This window comes from Poecilia reticulata, chromosome 1 (genome assembly GCF_904066995.2).
Source record: "Poecilia reticulata chromosome 1, P_reticulata-male-v2, whole genome shotgun sequence".
Classification (NCBI taxonomy): Eukaryota; Metazoa; Chordata; class Actinopteri; order Cyprinodontiformes; family Poeciliidae; genus Poecilia; species Poecilia reticulata.
The window spans coordinates 29,902,230-29,923,977 of NC_088830.1; the positions used below are offsets into that span (position 1 = coordinate 29,902,230).

At 37.8% G+C, this 21,748-nt stretch overlaps 1 protein-coding gene across 1 annotated transcript in view; it reads right to left on the minus strand.

The window, feature by feature from the left end:
- Window positions 1-1,242: 1,242 nt before the first annotated feature.
- Window positions 1,243-21,748, minus strand: part of arhgap10 (Rho GTPase activating protein 10) — a 55,563-nt gene continuing 35,057 nt past the window's right edge. The window contains exons 18-23 of the mRNA XM_008420325.3: window positions 20,839-20,998; window positions 17,527-17,668; window positions 12,905-13,058; window positions 5,499-5,570; window positions 3,807-3,898; window positions 1,243-2,518 (exon numbers count right to left, since the gene is read on the minus strand). Coding sequence (XP_008418547.1) covers window positions 2,430-2,518; window positions 3,807-3,898; window positions 5,499-5,570; window positions 12,905-13,058; window positions 17,527-17,668; window positions 20,839-20,998 — 709 coding nt within the window. The 3' untranslated portion in view covers window positions 1,243-2,429. The remainder of the gene's footprint in view (window positions 2,519-3,806; window positions 3,899-5,498; window positions 5,571-12,904; window positions 13,059-17,526; window positions 17,669-20,838; window positions 20,999-21,748) is intronic.

The window sequence follows — 21,748 nt, forward strand, 5'->3', positions numbered from 1 at the left end:
TCGCCAATTCTATGCCAATGACACAGTTGTAATTCAAATCCGTTGTTAGCATTTGACGTTATTCGGACAAATGTATTCCAGCTCTGATTGGTACTCAATGACAAAACTACAGGCATATTTAAAAATAATAATAAAAAAAGATAGAAAACCCCAGAGATTCTCCCTGCCACCATGTTGGCACAGGATACCGAAAATGAATTTGAATCATTTAAAAATATCTTGGTTCTTGTAGCTGATGTTGTTTCTGTGTTTCTACGTTTCCCCTTGATGCAATATATTCGATGAAAGTTGAGAAGGTGCTCCCAGGGTTACAGGCATCCAAATGTAACAATGGTCATCATGGCCAAACAGTTCCACTGCAGTTTCATGAGACCACTGGAAACTTTAACAATGAAGCTCTTTCTCTCTTTGTACAAAGCACAATTTGGCGTTTTCTTTTTGAGTAATGGGCTCCTCCTTGCCGAGTTTCAGCCCATGCTGGTACAGAACATGTTTCACTGTGGATAATTACATGGTCTCACCAGCTTCTGCAGCAACTTAACAAGGTCTCAGGCTTTAGTTCTGTGGTTGATTTGTACAACCCATCTCCTTCCCGAGTACTGACAATTGGACATTCTTATCATGACTATACTTCCTGTAATTGTTTATACAGATGAACGAAGCACCTTCAAGGATGTAGAAATTGTTCCTAAGTGTGAACCAGAATGCTGCAGCTCCACGGTTCTCTTCCTGATATCTTGACTCATTTCTTTTGACTGAAGCCAGAAACAGTGAGTTAATTGTGCCTTCAACTAACTCAATTAACCAATCAGAAGTTTCCAAAGCCATGACATCGTCTGGGCTTTCCCCTTATTACAAATCATTCTGTATGTAAACGTTTGATTTTGAAGACATTAATAATTCAGACAATAATGAGAGACATGTTCTCTCATTACTGTAGCTTTTAGCAAACAGAAATAATTTTGGTAATTCTAACTGACCTAAAACAAGAGAAGTTTGGTCGGATTTTTAAAAAAAGTGCACGTGTCCTTTTATTCATTGTATGTAAGCTTCTGGTTTCAACTGTATAATATGTATAAACTGAATTAAAAACAAACCACAAATGTCTGGACATTTTTTGTTTCAATAAAAACAAAACAAAACAAAAACAGAAACAAAATATATCAGTTGTAAAATAAATGTTAATTGATAAGAAAAAAACGGACCTAAATTGAACAAAAACACAGAACACTGAACAAAAAGTGGGGAAAAAAACATCTTTATTTTCTTTAACATTGATCAACAAAATGCATCAAATTAGAAAAAAAGTGAAAGGCCTTCAAGAATGCCAAGAATCATCTTAAATTACTGCAACCACAGCTGAAAACAGAATGCTAAACCAAAGCTCACAGAGAAATTACAGTGTTTAGCACAAGAACTGGGGAGATAAAATGCAATGTTACATGTTTGCAGACTAAAACCAGTCTAAGCAAAAGATAAAAACCAGTCTATCACACAGCAGAATGAAATGTACTTGGTTGTAACCTTTTTTATATCTCCAACATGAACACAACACAAGTTTAAAACGTAAAATATTCTGAGGTACTTTAAAATTCAGCTTTGTTGGAGTGTATCATTTTTTTTTCTGCTCACAACTGGAGCAACGTTGAGAAAGGAAAGATACTTGGCTTTCAGTCTCTGATGACCCTGATAATTGTTAGTGTTCAACATGAAAGATAATCAGGCAAATTCACTGGTTTTCTAGGTGCATCAACAACAAACAGAGAACAAAGTGTGTTTGAAATACAAATCTCATGCAATAAATGTGCCAATTTAATTAAATTATAGCGGCGGCGTGCCTCGTTTTAATAACAAAGGGTGCAAATAAAACATTTTATAGGTGAGCGCTGCCCCACTCCAACTGGTCTCAGACATACCCGTAAACAGACATACACCACTCTGTGTTTCTGTGATTAAGGCACGCAGGTATTTCTAATCTAGTAAAAAATAAAGGTCTACAATTAATGGTGGAAGGGGTAAAAGGCTAAAGCGGTTCGAGTGCTGGAGTTTCTGAGGATCTCCCTTTGACTTTGAGCTCATGGATACCATGTATAACAGGGCAGAGGAGAGTGAGCTCAGGCAGACACCTTTTCTCTGGTGCTGCTGCTAAATTCCTTGGACACTACGACTACAGCATGTAATGTACAGCAGAACACTGTAAGCCAAACCCTACTGCACAAATGCAACGTCTCAATGTGAACACCTGACTACTTAATTAACTAAAACAAGCTCTAAAATGCATCATCATGTCTACTTGGCCGTCAAAGTTTGTATAGTGGAGTCTGGGATGATTTACCTGTAAAAATATCTGATTTTATTACTTGGAGAGAAGCTCTGCTGTGAATCCTTGGTGTGATAAAACTCTATATAAATATCTCCATCATCTTTTTTTACAGCATCTCCACGTAGTTTTCAGGGATGAGGCCCTTCTTTCCTTCCAGCTCCCCCTCCAGCCAGCCAGGCTCTCTCGACGGGGTCACTGCGGGAGAGCGTCACCGAGGGGGACGAGACCACAGACAGGCGAGGAACAGACACAAAGCAAAAGAGCTCAGTGTTAGATAGTGAGAATATCAGACATTTATTTAAAGAGGCTACACTGAGTTTATGCAGTTTAATTATTTCAATTCAGTCATTCTCCTTTCTTCTATTGGTTAACCATAAGAACTTGTCTTCAGTGTTTTATTTAAACTAAGAAACATTTCCTGGTTTACAGCTATTATGGTTTAAGGTGACCTAGTATTCTTCCTTTAACAGGTTAGCATAGATCTATGGGATTTAGAAAACATGTATTTTTGCACAAAATCATTCTTAGATAATGAAATTTTAATCTGGTTTGTTCTGCTTATTTTGAGGTTTTTTAGGGCCTCTTGTCACTTTAAATTCAAATAAGCTGCTGCTGGCCACGCCCCCCATTCAACGTTTATGTTCCTGCAACACACAGATGAACAATTATACAACTGTACATCTTTGAAAAGCAGAAATAGAGCCTCCTGCACAACCAACACAAATGCAGAAAGTTATTTCTGGATGTTGTCAACAACAAAATGCTTGTTTTTTCCAGCAGCCATTGTACAACACATTCAGCAGTAAAACATGCTGGTTTGCTAGCTGACAGGCTGGGCTTTGATGGGGTTACGTTCAAAGGTTTCTGAAATGGCTCATTTTCCAGACATGAAAAAACTAACTTATTGCTAAAAAGCAGCTGGGTGATTTTTTTTGAGGTGCTTGAGTTTTAAGAAGAAATAGAGACCAGAATAGAAGTATAAAAAAGTACAAAATGTGAATTTTACATAATAGGTCCCCTTTACATTAATAATTTAAGTTATCTCTTTGGTAGTTTGCTGAAAATTGTAAATGAGCCCAACAGATTCTCAGTGTTTAACAAGCATTTGTTTTAATTAAAGGGTTTCCCTTTTCGGTCCTTAAATCTTTTTATCAGAAACAGAACGTCTTCAGTCAAGCAGGAAATAATTAGCTTCAGTTGGACGATCCCAGATCGTAAAAAAATATGTGAACAGAGTTGTTGGAATTCAAAAAAATAATTTGATTCTGTTCAAACAACATAATTTCTGGTAAATTAAAAGAAAAACAACCGTTTGTTTTCTCTTGTGGAAGTGCTTAAAGCTGATTGAAGACTCCCCGTCACTGTCCTCATCACTCCCTCCAACTTCAGATCAGATTGAGAGCCCAGTTCCCCTCCTCCTGCCTAAATCCAATATTCCAGAGCGGGTTGTGAGTGAGCGACTGGAGCTGGAGATAACACTCACCGTGGCTGAATATTGCTCCGACCTGGAAGGAGAGCTCCGTCTCGTGCTCGGCCTCACATGGGTACACTGCCTTGGCTTTCCTGTTGGTGACACTGAAAAATGAAGGCAATCAGCGAGCTGGCGGAGGCTTTGGGGAGGATTACCGTACGGTTCAATCTGGGCACAGGTTGAACCGTTCATTCACGCACGAGTCTGAAACAGCAAAAATTGGCTTTTACTGGAAAATAAGCAAAAAAAAAGTAGCAACAGAAGGGGCTTGGGTACAATGCTCTGGTAGCCCAGACACGAGTGCTACAGCAGGCTGCATGTGCATGCGCACGCTTTGAGACGCGCTTGATGCAGGTCTGGTACAGCAGGAACACATCAGGACACACTGCTGACAACCATCAAGGGAGATAATTAAAAACCGGCGGCGTGATTCTAAAGAGAGTTTATACACACAAATAAACGTCAAACAGACGTTTCCCTCGACGGTGCTTAAGCTTTTCAAAGTCACATTTGTGAGTTCGGAAAGTGAATTTTAAATCAGTTTGATATAAGAGACTGCAGTCAAACAAACCATGCTTATCACGCAGCAAACTTTTTTGACAAAAAAATATTTATGCTCTTTCTCCCCCTGACGACATAAAAACCGTCCCTGCAGAGGAACCTGTTTTGCACGACATTGCAAACTATTATCTCGAAAGCTCGGCAACATTATTATGTTGAATCTTGGCTTCAACACAAGATGCCCTGATAAATATTTCATATTCTCTGCACTGGGCAGCAAAAACGCAGGATGAAAAAAGGAGAAAGGAGGCACAAAAACTGCAAGGGGAAGAAAAAAAAAGTCTGGTCACAGAGTTGTCAATACAATAACGTTGAGCAGAGCCCTCATATGGAGATTTTTACAAGAAAGTAGAGCGGCATTTTGCAGAAATGAGGGCTTGCATTTACATGAAAATACCCCTAATGGACCGAATAGACCTCTTTGCATGTTCCTCGGCAGAATTTGATGGCATTGAAAATTATTTTATATTTTATTCCAAAGCAGACAGAGTCATCATTCAGAGAGACGCAGCTTCTGTCATCTTTAATCAGGGACTATTTGTATTCGGGGAGGAGGGAGGGATGAAGCTTTTGCTCCAATTGCAGCCACAGATAAAGTTCAAGGTAAAATAAAAGCATGAGGGAGAGAATGAAAACCGGAGGGGAAATATCGAGATACAAACACTTCAACAAATAGTTTGCCTTATAAAGCTACTCTACATGGATGTTGAATAACTGTGGGGCTTTTAAGGATTTATTTAAACAGTCCTCACTCCAGTGTGGAATGATTTCACAAAACAAATTCAACTAATTGGAAAACCAGCATTTATGGTGGATTTTCTCCAACATGCAGTGCTGTGAGTTTTGTTGCACCCTTAAACATCTCTCCTGTTTCTTTTTCTTTAAAATTACACTGTTGCCTTTCAGCAAGAAGATTCTGGGTTCAAAATCCCAGCCTGCACAAAGTTTGGGTATTCTCCACCTGCGTGCGTGAGTTCTCGCTGGGTACTCCACTGCAAAGGCGGTAAAAACCTTTTTATCACACTGTATGTGCATATTTGAGCCTAAATTTATAATGTTGAGCCAGATATATGAAGTGAGAAGTTTTAATAGAAGTAATCATCATAATGAATTCAGAAAAATGTAACTAAAACCCAGTATTACCTCTGCTCCTGCTTTTCTTTGTCAGCACCAGCTGTTAGACTGTCCCCAGAAGCTCCAGATGCTTGAAGAGATCTGCAATTGATCACAACAGAAAGGTTATTGTTCACAGGGTGTAAAAATAATGCACCGCTTCTTTAGGCCAAAGCATCCACAGAATCCTCTGGGACAAGAACAGACTTTGATCAGAACCGAACAAATGCAGCAGAAACATTTTTTAAACAAAGTTGGAGAAAATGATTCTTTATTTTCAGCAGTAAAGCAGGAAATATAAAGTGCTGAGACGCCAGATAACAGTTAAATATAATATCATTAAATTGATTATTATTACACAGGAATAATCAGATGAATCTTATTTTTACAACCAATATGCTTGATTGCATTCAGTGAATTTTAACTAAATGTCGAATACAAATTAGACTGATACTGATATGTTGTTTATCACCGTTTTGTGAAGAATTTATTATAAGAATTTTAAAAGTTTCTTACAACTATAGATCTACAGTTTTCCTGATAAAATGCAATTAATAATGTTAAACAAAACTGTGACAGTATCATCGGAAAAGGCAATTTTTACCATTTTCTTCACAGTTTGTTCTACAAGAGCACCAGGAACATTCAGTAAATGTGTCAATATGATTAAATGTGTGTAGGTTAGTGATATCAATCAATCTTCTGTCAGTGGCATCCTGAAGAAGACTATTTCAAATGGGAACGTTTTCCAAGAACAGCTTTGAACGCAGAAGTAAAAAATAGTTTTCATCATAATTTTTATCATCGTCTCAATAGTGCCAAAAAATTTGCAATAAAAGTCAAAGTCTATATCACACACACGCCTAAAATCAGACTTTAAATTATAATTTGTGTTGAATTTATTTTGGATGTGTGCAACACTATTTAAAAAGTGAAAAGGTGAAAGGTCAAAATGTCCCTTTTAGCAGAGCTTCAAAGTGCTCCAGGTGTACAGTAGTAGTAGCTGTGCTTGACAACTGCTTGTTGTTAGGGCCAACAGGTCTGCAGCTGCTTGAAAGGCTGGAGGCAGGGGTCCTGTTAAAGGCAGAGTGCAGCCAGGCTTCCCTCTGTGTTGCATGCCTGCCCCGGGGCCAGTGCTAATACAGCACATAATGAGCAAATTGCTTCTAGTTGCCGCTCCCATAGAGACGCTAATAAAGCCAATTAGAGGGAGCAGCTGAGGAGGGGCTTGAGGTGGGGAGGATGTTGTGAATAGTGGCTACGTTGGCAGCGGCGGTGGTGAGAGAGAGCGCACGTTAAAGGGTATTTTGTGAAGGTGAACACGCAGTACTATGCTCACACTTTCATTCCCCGCTTTGCATTGCTTCCTCGCCTTTCGTTTCTTCTGCTGCCTCTCTCTCAGCGCGCTTGTCCATCCCCAGCGGTAGCTGTTCAGCTCAGTTCGGGCCTGACTGTGGGTGATTTATGGCTCTGCAGCAGTGTGGAAGTGCTGTGGTGCTCAGCTGCTCCACATCAGCATGGGGGGACAGTGCGCTGCAGTGCAGCAAATCCACTCATTAACCTGGGCCCAAGTACAATCACTGTCTCCCTGGGTCACAGCCAGGAGGGGAGAGTAGCACCAACACCTCACCCGTTTGCAGAGGAACTGAATTACATGCAGTTAAAACCAGGTGGGCTCATCTGAACTGCACAGGGAGATAATCAACGACTACACTGCAAAAACACAAAATCTTACCAAGTATATTTGACCTGGTTTCTAGTGTAAATATATTTATACACTTGAAATAAGACATAACTTACAAGTAACTTTTCAGTAATCTATAGAGGCAAGGATTTCTTAATTGAGTTCAAGGAGTTCCTGTAAATCACAACTAAAACGCACCAGTTTAGAGTTGCTTTTGAGCCATAATAAATGAAACACTAACCAACGTTTTTATGTGTAATGACGGCACGTTTTTATGATGTAAAGCCCTTAAAACTGCCTTGTTGCTGAAATGTGCTATACAAATAAACTTGATTAATACTGATGAAAAATTACTGGTTTCTTTGGCAAATTATTTCACATTTTCCCACATTATAAGTGAAATAATTTGCTAATGGAACTAGTACTTTTTTGTCAATATTAAATAATTATTTACCAATAATTTCTGATGAGAAGAGCAAGAAAGTGAGATATTTGTTTGGAAAATCTGGATCACCGCACCTGGTTAGTCTCCTATTACTGTATTGAAAAGAACGCAATGCAGATTTTTACACAGTCCTAACCTCCTCCAGCTTTCAGTTCATCTTGTTGGGTTTATGACGCAAATAATTTGTGAAAGGGTCAACTGTTTTTCCTTGAATCACTGTTCTCTTTATAGTCATAGACTTCAGATTGATTGGAAATGGCCCAATAACCCTTCAATGATTGATGCCATTGATTGCTTCTCACCTGGACGTTGTGTTAACTCACACCTGTAGCTTCAGATGAATTTAAACAGTTATCCAAGTGTACTGTATTTTATTTTTTACTAGCAGTATCTGGGTGTTACTTTTCCTAATAGAATTGACTAATATCCAATCTTAGAATCGAAAGAGTTTTTAGCATGTCTCCATCTTCTTGCTTTCTTCAAAATGAAAGCACAAACATTTATGTCATATGTGTTTCCATCACCATCTTTAGTAGTGGCCCAAGTAAAACTAATTAACAAAGGAAAGAACAAATTATTTGACTAATCAGAAAATAAACAGTGAATATCCAACAGGTGCCCTCCTAATGTTCTGGAAAGTCCTAAAATCTATGAGAGGCAAATTGACTTCAGCTAAAATTGTCTTCACAATTACAGCGAAAGCCGGGCAAAGGAAATTGTCTCTCCAACAGAAATGGCATCAAGCTTTAGATTGCTTTTTGATGATTTCACCCATGACAAACAAAGCAGATTATTTAGTAAATGCGATTAAACAGACAAGAAATAAAACTGAAAACACAGGCAAGGCCAAAGTAATAATAATAAAAAATCACATCAACATTCCAGGTTTGATCGTTCACCCTACTTCAAATGTTTTTCTCAAGATCTCAAAATGTCCTTGCTACACTTTTAGGCAATACCAAAATAATCAATGGAAGTTTTTGTGACAGTTTCCCAGAATAAATGCTTTTATTTTACTCTTTCATAATTATCTAATACAAACAAGCATTCGCTGTAGATGTAGACCTTACATTTACCTTTTGACTCATTACATTTTTAAAATGATAATGTAAAACCAGCTTATGCTGTGAGCTCAAACAATAGAAAAACTTGTAAGAACTTTGCACAAAGTGTAAAATGCAACCAAACAGATTTATTGTGGGTGATCATACTTGGTTCTGACTCTTTTGGGGAAGGACTACGTGGTTTTGGTTCTTTATAAACCATTAAACTGAGCTTTCTACCGTCAGCGTCTTGAGGGACTCATTAGAAAATAAGAGAAGATCTCAGGGTGCATTCACACCAGTCCTGTTTAGTTCACTTTAATCAAGCTCCAGTTTGTCTGTCTAGAAAGTCAGGCTCGTTTGGGGAGATGTGAATGACTAAACTCTGATGCGGACTATGAAAAAGAAAGCAAACTGTGGTCCGCCTAAAAGCCTAGATATCGGTTCGGTTGAAGTGAACTCTGGCACAGTTCGAATGTGAGACCGCTCCAAAAGCAGGCAGTGGACTACAGCTCAAGGCATTCTGGATACATACAACCAAAACAAACATGCTAGCAGGATAAATGGCATGTGGTCTTTTACCAATGACAAAAAACACATCTTACAAACACTAAAATCTGACACCACTCCATTTTTAATTACGTTTTGTGATTAAGAAAGTTTCTATCATATTTTCTTCAGAGGTTTTTGTGTCATTTACTTCAATGGTTCTTGGTGCAGCTCCACCACAGTCGAGGGGGGGAACAAATTTTTCTAAGGGTTTGGTTAGTTTGACACAGTGCAGTGTGAAATTGAACCGCACCAGCTGATTGGTCCCCATTCAAACAGAGTCTACCAAACTGTGTGACCTTAGACAGTAAACAAATAAAACTGTTTTTTAATATTTGTTCTTATCCACATTCCTGCATCTGGGAGAAAACAAAACTGTAGAAATTGCAAACCTTTTTGATAATATTTGTTATTGTATTAATAAGATTATATATATATATATATATATATATATATATATATATATAAGCAATTTTTTGCCATCATTCCAACAAAACAAACAATTCAGAACCAGGAGGGATTGCAGAAGACAAGCGAACTGCTGCCTTCTCATTACTGAAGGAATTCCAGCGTGAAGCGTCAGAGCCTTGTTGATCCTGGCATGGAGCTAACGTGGGGATGAGCAGGACTATCGACTGCCTTCGCAAACAAAGAAGGCCAGTGGTGGGATTCATATCCGTCTCTAGTAGAAAGCAGGATCAAAACTACAGCCAGGCTCCACCCGGCTACTGCCAGTTGGGTGGGCAGGAAATCAGCTCAGATCTACAATCTTATGATCCACAACTGTCTGCCTGCAAAAGGCCTGGAGATCTAAAGGCAAGACAGACAGTCCAGAGGAAAAAGCAGGGAAAAAAAATGGCTGAATATCCAAATTGTGAGGACTTGGGGCAGCAGAGAAAAGCTGTGACTGAATTTGAGGAGAAGAAGAGAAATGAGGCGAGTCATTGAAAATGCCAGAGAAGATAAATGAAGCAAGAGCACAAAAAAAAAGTAAGATATTGTGAATGGGGACGCCTCCTGTGTAGGACCAGGCAGATTTTACAGAAAACCAACTAAAATAAAAAAGACTAACAAAAGGAAATTGTTGCCCAGGTGTGCCTCTGGGAACAGCAGACTACAGATATCACATTTCTGGAACTGCATGGAAGTAATCTAGCAACTGCAATCCCTGCTCGCTTTGGACGCCGAATCCCTGGGTCCAACGCCAGGGAGGTGCTGTGCTAACAGGTCTCACCCTCTCACATGCTCAGATTTATGAGTGAGCAAAGCCAGGGCGACACCCTGTGACATATGGCGCAAGTCTTCATAAAGGGACAGGGGCTGCGGCTATAAGGGTAAACAAGATGAATATCTCTCCAATGTCAATACGATTTACACGGCCAACGCACGGCCACCTGTCTTCCAAACAAATAAGGCCCGAGATTTACGACCTCCTCCCGCTCGCTCCTTCCGTCCTCCGACGTGATGCCACATACGTGGGAAAGCAAAAAGCACACACACAGAGGGGAAAAAAAAGTAGGTTACATAAGAAATATATAGTCTTGTCCATTTATTCCTGCAACTCCAAAGACATGCCCCACACAGAGGTCACAGAGTAAAGGAATCACTCGGTTCTGTCAAGTCGGGAGGTGGATTTGTTTTCTTTCTTTTTTTTCCCCCAGCAGAGGGAGAATGGACTATGAATGAGAGAAAGTCTATTTCAAGGTGAGTCTGCAGACATGACACAGCAGAGAGTCTAACATCTGCAGCATAACCCAATAATTCATCTCCCACATCAGCATTCAAGGCAAGTTCTGGCCTGGAAACAACAAAAGGAACCAAGGACTTGGAGGGACTGAGGACAGAATGGAAAAGCTAGAGATGTGAGCTAAGCCTCGACACTTTGGTGAATCACAATATGACAGGTTACCATTAATCAACGTTAATTTGTGTAAAACTATGACAATTTTCTTTTTCCTTCAACCTGATTGTATCCTAGATAACTGATCAGGATCTGGAGCTCTACATTTTCAGATAATCTGTATCAGAATTTCAACATAAATTTAATCCAGATCTCTGTTGATACTTCGATATGATTTTCTCTGCTGCATCTCTGCGAATCACATTTCTGCGCTTTGCCCAGCTAGTTTTATCAAACACCTGCTTTAAAAATTACACAGCTTGTAAAACTATATCATAGCCTTATTTTGTTGCCCAACAATCATTTTTGCATTGACAGTGACAGTAAAATGGAGACTGTATTGCTGCAGATGTGTAATGTGACCTGCTCTGCTTGCTCAGCTACAATCCTCAAAGCAAAATGCTAACTTTATGAAGCAGGACAACAAACTTTCCATGACTTTTATGAAAAAAGGTTCATCAATGAGGACTGTCAAAACATGGAAAAAAAAAAAAAAAAAGAAGAAAATTAACTTTGGTAAAGAAATGAAACTTGCCTGAAAAAAGTTGTCTGAGTTTTAGAGAAAACTTGGAAGGTAAAGGAATGAGAAGAAGAAAAAAAACAGTCAGCAGAATAAATTTGAAGCAAGTAAGAGGCTTTATTCTGCTACAAGTTAAAAGCAAAAATCAATTTCTAACCAGAAAAAATGAGTTTCAGTCTGTTAGGGTTATTTCAACTGCAAGAAACCAAACAGTTTGGTAAACAGTCTTGTTCTCATGTTTCATTGAAATCTTTGATCAGTGAACCAAAAACATTTCTAGCCTTGTAGTAGAAGAGGGCCAAGCAGAGACCTCACCCACCTGCGCATAACAAAGTGTTCAAAGTCAGCATATTTGGCATTACGTTATGATATTCTCTGCTTTAGACGGCCTCCGTTTCGTAGCTTTGCTTAAAAGTTTAAGCAAAGCTACGAAATGTTTCTACTCTAAACGTGCGTCTTGTGTTTATTCCTGCCCAAACATGGTAAATCCTCAAGCACAACACGAGTTATAGTAAACGGTCTTAGATGTAAACTATATAAACTGCTTTTTTTAAAAAAGATTAAACAAATTAAACTTTTTGTTTCGCAGGATAATCTTACATGGAAAAATAAACTCAAAACCAACATTAAGAGGTGACGTAAGACAATTGGATGAAATACAGATGTTATTGCAGCTGCAGAGGTGAAAAATAAAATCAAATCTGGGACTATTAGTTGATGGGAGGCTACAACAGGAGGTGTTTAGTCTCCATCTCTGACTCCTTGTGATGTTTGGTAAACAAAAAAAACAGTATTTAAATAATTTATGAGCACACAGTTTTGCTTATATGCTTAAATAGCATTCATGTGTTTTCTATACCTGTTTATTGCTGGGTAATTCATAAGGCAGCCCACCTTAATACTATGAATTATTTTTCCTTTATTAGCATTAGAAACAGCATTTATTTTTAATTGCTCATGCAAAATACAATTTGTATTGCATGAAGCCACTGTTGAAAAATGGCAAAATATATTTCCTTAGATGCATTGCTGAGTTCTGTCAGTTTTTTTAATGTTTTATTTCACCTCATTTACATAGTTACGTTAAATACTAAACTTTATTTACAGCACACTTTTAAAATGAATAAAAATAAATAATAATTAGCATACAAAATAATGACAAATTAAAAGTACTTTACAGTAAATAAAATATATAAAAACACACAGAATGAAACACCATAGACAGTAACATGAAGCAAATAAATAAACTGAAAAATGTGCACAGAAATTGCGTTAAAGTAAAGAGAAGCCCCTACCGAGAGTTGCTGCCTGAGCTGGGGCTGGCGGTGAGCGGTGGGTGGTCTGGCTTCTCCAGCTCTGAGGTGGAGGCCGACGACGACTGGGACGACACGGACTCGTTGCTGCCCATCGAGGTTTCATCTGCTGTCAGGGCGGAACCGTCTCCCGTTGCTGAAAGCACAAAAACAGACAATAAGAACAAATAATCTCCGTCTAATCAACAAGTTTGTTAATAACATGTTTTTATTGTTTGTATTCCACATAGACTCAGCCCATACAGCTCAGTGATGAAAGCTTGTTTGATAAAGCAGCTGAATAATTAATCAACACAAAGGGAACAGTGTATCATCAGGGGTCTTTAGAAACCAAACCTTTGTCAAAACAAGCGAGACAACAAAGTTCACTGTGTTCCTGGTGATGCAGTCAAAGGCAGGAACCTAAGAGACACCTGGGAGAACCAACTTCTTCTATCCATTTTATTTATTAAAAAACATTCAAGTACAAACAAACTTCTTTTTCAACAAGTAAATACAAATATACTCCAACTATGTGGAATGATGTATGTACAGTTAAGCCTGTTGGAATTGATTGTTCAGCTAATCACATAATAAATTAACTAAATAGCATTTAGTTGCAGTCTTGGAAAAAGAGAACTTATTAAATTATGATGAACATTTTTTAACAGGCAATTTTGTTTACAGAGACTTGACTATATGCTTCATTTATGGTTTTGGTTGTCATTTTCATTTCTGGTTGTGTTTTATTTTGGATATTTAAAGCATCTTCCAGTTGCATTGTGAGGTGTTCCTTATAAAAATAATGTCTGTTAGTCTCTCAGAGAACAAAATTGCATTATTAATGCAATTGTTATTAACAAACACATGGAGTCTCTCCGAAACAAATGGGACGGATGAAATTCATGATGTGTCAATCGAGCATACCTCATTTGAATAAATGGATAAAGCAGCGTAAAAACTTTTTCTAATATTGATTTAATGGTTGCCTCTGAAATTAGAATGTAAAACAGTTAATTTACTTAAAGTTCACTCAAGAATGTTCTATAGACTCAGCATGCATTTCTGTTTATTTTGGTGATCATAGATCAGCTAATGAAAATGGACTCTGAGAGAATGTATTTTTTTTAGTAACACTAACTTAAAAGTATTTATAATATGGGAATGTTGGCTTCTGTTCCATCTGTCCATTCTCAGCAGACTCCAGGTATTTGCAGGGGATAGGGACCATGAATAGCTAAAATCCACAAATGATCGAGCTCCCCTCTAAAAACGACTAGACCAATTGTAATAATTCAAAAGCTAAATATAGCTTATGCATTAATACGCACAGTAAAAACGCCATCGCAGAAGCTAATATCTACGGTCTTCTTCATCATCCCCCTTCATGGAATGCTGCTACTGAGTTAGCTGCTGTGCTAATGGCAGCCAATAGTGTTTCAAGTAGCACTGCATCTCAGCATGTTAGCATCCAAAGCTTTAAACATTAAAGCTAATTTCCTAAAGTAAATACCATCAGGTAAATTATGAAATATTTCATCTTTGAACAGATCATGTACTTTGTGAAACTAAATTAGCTTTATTTAGCTGACGTGAAGGTAAAAATGTCAATGTCAAATTTATTTATATAGCACTTTAAAACAGATATAAAACTGCACCAAAGTGCTGTACAAGAACAACAACACAAATGACAAAACAGAGCACAAACAATACATCAATTAAATGCCAAAGAGTAAAAATGAGTTTTAAGAAGCGATTTAAAATGATCCAGGCTGTTGGCAGATCTAATCTGGAAAGGTAAATTGTTCCATAAAATAAGAGCAGCAAAAAAGGCTCTTTGGAGAGTAAAAGCTGCAAACTCCTGCTCTGAACAGCAGCCAGCAGATTCTCTTTGGGGTTTAGGTTGGAGCAGTTTGCTGGCTACTCAAGCAGAGTGATATCATGGTCAATAAAGCAGGTATTGGTACTTTTGGCAGTGAAATGGTGCTGCTGGAGAAATTAAATTAGCATTTCAATAAAACTCGTCAGCAGAAGGAAGTGTGAAGATGTGCACAATCACTTGCAGTGGAAAATGCACGCCAGAACTCAAGCAACTTTGATTCTGTGACTCTCCACTCTCTCAGCAAACTTTTGAAACTTTGATCTTAAAATACAATGGAAAATTTATTACTATACTATTTGAAAAGAAAACTCGGGTCCACTGAAGCGCAGGAAAGACTCTTGACGTTGTGTTTGGTTCTAGTCCATTAAGTCTGTGAATGTTGAATCTTAAAGAATCGACTCCAGCGACATTCCAGGCCTCATGAAGAGAACCTTCAAACCTTTCACCTTCCACTCAACTTTTTATTTATAAAATATATAACAAAGATCTAATTTTATTGGTCTTTTGTAATATTTTAAATTCCTGAAAAACATATTTTGTTTTGTGTTAGATCTAAGTAGTATTAGCTCACACCTAAAACATATCACTTTGCATAGAACATGAGTATCACTTCTTGTCCTTTTTAGTGGTTTTCAAAATTATTGCACCTCTATGTAATGTAATAACCAGTAAAAATGCTAAAAATAACTAAACAGTCTAACCTGGTCAAAAGAGATATAATTTATTCATTTACTTATTTAAGCATGATTTGATTTGATTTTGTTGTGAATATAAAACTTGATAACATTTAAAATTTGTTTTCATTTTTATAATTCACCAGATTTTTAGACACAATATGCAGCTTGATAACCTACTGCAACATAAAATATAGCTGTTCCAAATTTGATTATTTACTGTAAGGCTTTCTGACACAAACAGTGAACTAAATGCACTTCTCCACACTTTGTGTGTTCTCTCCCCACCAACATAGTTGCAGGTCGATTTAAAAAAAAACAAAAAAAAAAAACAGCCTTCTGCATGCATCGCTCTTCAGCCTTTCAATACCCTTAAATTTGATTTGGACCTCATTAAGTTGGACCCACATAAAAAAACACAAAGGTTAAAAAAAGGATTACGCCTTCCATCTCCTGATATTAAAATAAGCCACACTAAAGCTGGTGCAAAGAAGACAAACAGAGGCAATCTGGTAAGCAGATTTAGACTCCTTTGGTGTTGCAGACGGGGGTGGGGAGGGATTCGACCGACCCTGGATCAGAAATTGCAGAAGCTAGATTTTGGGTCAGCAGGTCGGTTGATCTGCTTTCCTGATGCAAGCCCCGGGGGAGCTTCTTATAGTGTCCTGTTTCAATAAACATTAGTACACAAGGGCAGGTAAAGGCCACAGATGCAATTATGTCTACAAGGTATTACAGACAGGAGGTGGCAGAGTTTAGTGTGTCATGTGTAGATAGTATCTTATTTGTAGCAGGCACTGTGTAATAGTCTGAATGAGTGACTTTAAGGCTTACAGGAAGCGAGAGGGAAACACAGCTAGCTGCTAGCTTAAATAGATGCCGTCTTTTAGTAAAATGTTATTTTTCTACCGTCATGATCGCAATGCAATTGAAAAAATAAGATCGTAGTACAATAATTGGTCACAAAGTATAAAACTTGTCCCAAGAAAATTAAAATTTTGAGATTCATTTCACAAATTTACAAAAAAACTTGGATATTCTCTGATGTCAAAGAAGTTGTAAATTTGCATGATTAAAATATAAATGTACAATAATAAAATAAAGTTTTTAAGACATTCATTCAGCAGCCAGATTTTTTTCTTGCTTTTAATACATCGCTGATCAACATACTGCATAATATATTCCATCAACTGACAGGTGCCACAATAACGAAATGATTAAAGTCGTTTCCTTTCCATTAGAGCCGGTCAATATAGCTTAAAAATAAAATCTCAAATTTTTTTCCTCCCAAGTTTAACTTCTGATTTTAATAATTTTTTTTTCTCAGAAAATACTTTCAACTAGTAGATTTTATTTCTGTCATTCCTTCTGTGAGTTTTATGTTTTTACATTTTTGGGACAGGCTACTGTAATTTTTATTTAATTACAAGAATGTAGTCATAATATTAGCACAATAAAGATGCAATGTTACCAGAAGAAGGCTTTGAAATTATAAGAAGAAAAGCTTGGATAAGTAATTTTTTGTGTTGGAGTTACTATAAAATTACTACTTCATTTTCCTAATGTTACAACTTTATTCTGGAAGTATTAACACTTTATTCTCATATTATTTCAACTTTATTCATGTAAAACACGGCAAACGTACAAAACTTAGCCTGACCGTTATGCTTTGTCGTAGAGTTGACCTGAATTCAAAATCCAATAAATAAAAGCTGTAAAATGCGGTTGTCAAACAAGATGGCGGCTTTGGGCGTGCCGTCATCACTCTGAACTATAGAAACTCAAGAAGAGCATTGGTGGGGAAAACATCCAGATTTTTCAAAAATGAAATCTTTAAAAACCAAAAAGATTGATTAATCAGTTTATGCTACAGCCCTACTGTCAACATAAGCTGTCATAATGTTACAAATTCTTGGTGTATTCCACAAGCATACGTCTTCATGCTTGCTGTTTATTTTACCGTGTGCAACTGAATAAATATGATGTGATGCTTGCAGTGACCCTTCATGACCTCTCCAGCAAACCAGGAAATGTGAAAAGATGCAGACGGAACCTCAGAAATCTCTTACCATTCTGAATGTCAAGGACTTGTGGATTGTAGACGGCTAAAGGCCGATTCTGTCGACTCACTTTCTTGGACTGCCTTGTGGGAGCAGATAACACTGGGCCAGCAGGTGACAGGGGGCTTAATTCTGGAGAATCTGTGAAGATCTGCAATGCACAAGTGAGTAAGTCTCCAACCAAACAACATGCATCGCACAGAGACTCTATTAGCAGCAGCACATCCTCAACTGACCTCACAAGTTTGAAAACTCAGTCTTTCTGTTGTGGTAGATGGGGAAAAAGTATTTACAGCTTTCAAAAAAGTTGCACAGCACATTGACTGGACAAAAAATATATATTGCGCTTAAGAAGATTTTATTTCTCCCTGAAAAAAAAAGAGAAAACAAGAGCAGCTCCACACAGACCATAAATCACACCCTATTCAAAAATCTGGGTCTAAGTTAAGGTGACTTTTCCCCTCAGAGAAATTGACCCACTCTCTGAAAGAGCGAGAAATAAAATAAATACACTTTTGGACTTGAGAAAGGTTGGCCAAGTGGTGCAGGCTGTTTACACTGGACCATGTTTACATATAAACTTTAGATGTGGAGTTGAAAGAGAATAGGGCTACAGAGGAGAGGAAGTCTCAGCAGAGCCTCGGAAAGGATCACAGACGAGGGGGGAGGAGGGGGTGCAGAGGGAAGGGAGGAGAGAGAAAGTGGCAGAGAAAGTGAGACGGAGTGTGAACGAGAGAGACGCAGAGGAGGGGAGGGCATGAGAGAGAAAGTTTGTAGAAAAGAGGCAGATAGGAAAAAAAAAAAGAAGTGAGAAATCTGATATGGCTGAGAGTTTCTGCTGCCTCGCTCTGCAGATGGAGGTGAATGTAAAACAGAGTGTAGTGTTGGTATCTGGGGGTATCAACAGTCTGGAGTGGGACTCAGCTGTGAGGAAAGTTAATGCCTGTCTGTCTGTCTCTCTGCTCAGCTTTTCCCCTGCTCCAACATGCTGTACTTTCCAAAATGCTCTTGCTGCATTCTAACACTACATCTTTTATCACCAGGCCGGCATCGGGCACACTGGGTAGATTCAGAGTGGAGCTGTATACGTACGCAGGGCTGCTGATGCTTTTGCTTTAGCACATTTATATACTCTACCGGTTTTTAGCTGCCTTCTGTGGGGCTCGCAAACAATTTTGGATTTGTGAGTTTGGGTACAAATATTATACACAACACATATCTTCAATTTAATGAACCAACAGGAAGGGGGTAAGAAAAAACTTTTTAAAGCTCAGATTCTCATCTGACTCTGTGGAAGAAGAACTGCTGCTCCTAACAGATTAGAAACCTAATCTCAGAACCTTTTCTGCTTTGACACAAAATCACAAAATCATCTCCTTTTTTAATTATTGCAGACTGAGAATTTCAGAAATACAGAAAATATACACAATTATCTGATCATTAATCAAACTATCGGAACACCAGGTGTAGCAGCCAAGTTTAAGCACTTGGAGCTCCCCCTACTGGTCAGATTGAAAAGTTTGGAAAGTTTAGGAACTTCAATTGGTACCTTTCTTGCTGCTGTGCCAGAAGCATATTTATGTCACTTATTATTTGCACAGAATCAGACAAAATTTACAAAATTTCACATAATTCAAGTTCACTTCCTGAACATTTGTTCAAAACAGAAAGATTTTGTTGCTGCCAACAGAAGACAGGAAAGTCACGTACAATCTGGGTTTCTGATAAAATAAGTGATTTGTCTTTGTCACCAGCAATAACTTAACATGATAAAAATAAAACAAGACTTGCAAACATATTTTTGCTTTGCTTGCACCTTCGTTATCCTTCAGTATCAAGTAATTATATGTCACCAAAGGTGGTAAACATAGCCGCCTCATGCAGCTTTCTGTTTGTCACCTGATATTTCCGCATCTTTTTGTTCATCTTGAGTTTCACAGGACACATTGCCTTCAGTAAAAATAGCTCTGAATGCCAAGTCGAAACACAATTATGAAGAAAATTTTGCACTGCCAAGATGAATCAAAGTCTCACAGTAGCTCCGTACAGTGGGGGACGCAGTTATTTGATCTCCTGCTGATTTTGTAAGTTTGCTCACTTAGAAATAAATGAAGACCCAATTTTTTTTTATTGTCTGTTTATCCAAAAACAGAAAAGAAAAGTTTTTTTATGTAACTAAGATTAATTAGTGTTATATCTTTTGCTGCCCAGCCACAATTCTGGATCTCATGTTCATCATGTGCCCTTGTAGCACACAAATTACCATCAATCAATGTATGTATTTATTATAGATAGCCTTGACCTTACCCTAATGATGTTACTAAAGAACATCTACCCAAAGAATCGGTTTCTTCCATTCTAACATTCCCACAAGAGACGCATCAAGAAGCAGGCTGGTGACTGGAATAGGCAGCATGTCAGTTTGATTGGCCCTGAGTGGTGACAGCAGAGTCAGAATGAAAAACAAATCTGATCAGTGAGCAGACCCTGCCTTTAGCACTACTGGGTCATGGGTAACAATAACACCCTTCAATGTGGAAGCTGATAATGGGAAGGAAGACTTCTAATTATCTATATTTAGTGTCAGTGAGAGATCAGATGAGAAAGTCAAGACCTCGAGAACAGGGTAGAGCGCCCTCTAAGGGTCGGGAATGGAGACGTTTAAAGTGTAATTAATCCCCAAACTGAAAAACTGCCTAAATTGGTTACTTTGGTACCATCTTTATGTTTCTGTGCAAATTTGTACAGTTTTGTGTAATTTTGCATTGTTTTGCATAAAACCGTCTCAGTGCTGGCCTCTTTAGGCTGAACGGGGTCTAAACAGGTGAATTCTCCTAGATGTTTAAAATGGTATGACTTTACGTCACTCAGCCCGATTCGGGAATAAAACCGTCTGAGTCAGACACACAGTCCCACCTGGTGGCGAGTCAGTAATTATCACCAACACTTGGCTGCAGCTGATGCTGCCAAGGGTAACTGAACCAGTTATTAGGTTGAGGAGATAATCACTTTTCACCCAGGGCCATGTAGGTTTCTAATTTCCTTCTCCTTTAATAATAAACACCTTCATTCAAAAACACTTGTGTTGTCTTTTACTAATATTTAAATTGGTTTAATGTTCTGAAACATAAGTGTGTCAAACATGCAAAAAAAAAAAAAGGAATTGAGAAAGAGGGAAAACACATTTTCACTGCCAATGTGAGCTAATCTTTCAAATCAGAAAAAGGATCAAATAGTTATTTTCATAACCAATGTCTTAAGTTACGTCCCATAGAAAAGGTAAGTGAGAACTGCTCTAAGTAAATGATAAATCTGCGCCACCTTTTTATGGTGTTCAATGAGGATTTCCACAACAATGTTTTGGAACTTGAGATCCATGATGGCAGCGACGGTCTCCTCCTGCGGCCTCATTAGCGTGGGACCAAACACCACGCCCAGGTTGGCCACCGTCATCAGATTCTGTTTGCTGTGAGCTGCAACGCTGAGGGAAAAGAAAGATCCTTTAACATTTTAACTCAACGACCCAATTCAATGTTATGCCACACTAATAAGAGACAGAACTCTGCAGGGGAAGAATTTTTCTATTGAAACAAATTGCAACCAAAAAGCAACATCATCAAATAAATTATCCAACTTTGCTCAGATATTCATACTGCACCATGAGGTTGAGTTTTATCTATAAAAATAAAAAGTGCAAGTGTCTACTAATCACAGGACTACACCCCTGGTCAGCTTTAATGAAGTCGTATCTTTGACCTATTTTAGGTTTGATCCCTTTACAATTACAAACTTCAACAATTTTTGAGAGGACTTTATGTGGCACACAAAAACCATGATGAATGCTTGTAAAGCAGAAACAATATATTTTCATGAATAAAAACCTGAAAAGAGTATTGCCCATTTTTATTCAACCAATATTTTGCCAATTCTTTTCTGTAAAATACCTCAGATTCAGTTTGGATATAGAGAAAGTAGATTCATACTTCCAAAATTTCATACAATTTCTTTGAAGTGTTATGTTCACATGGAACACATAACAGAAAACATATTGGAGATGCAAAAGAAAAAAAAATGCTTTAAAAAGGTATTTACAAGAAAAACTACTAACTAAACTACTCCTTCTTAATCTTATATTGTATCATATACTTGTGTATGTTTTCCATAAACGGGTTGCTTAACATATTGAAGTCAATGTCCTTTTGTAGAATGTTTTCAAAATAGTGTAATTCAT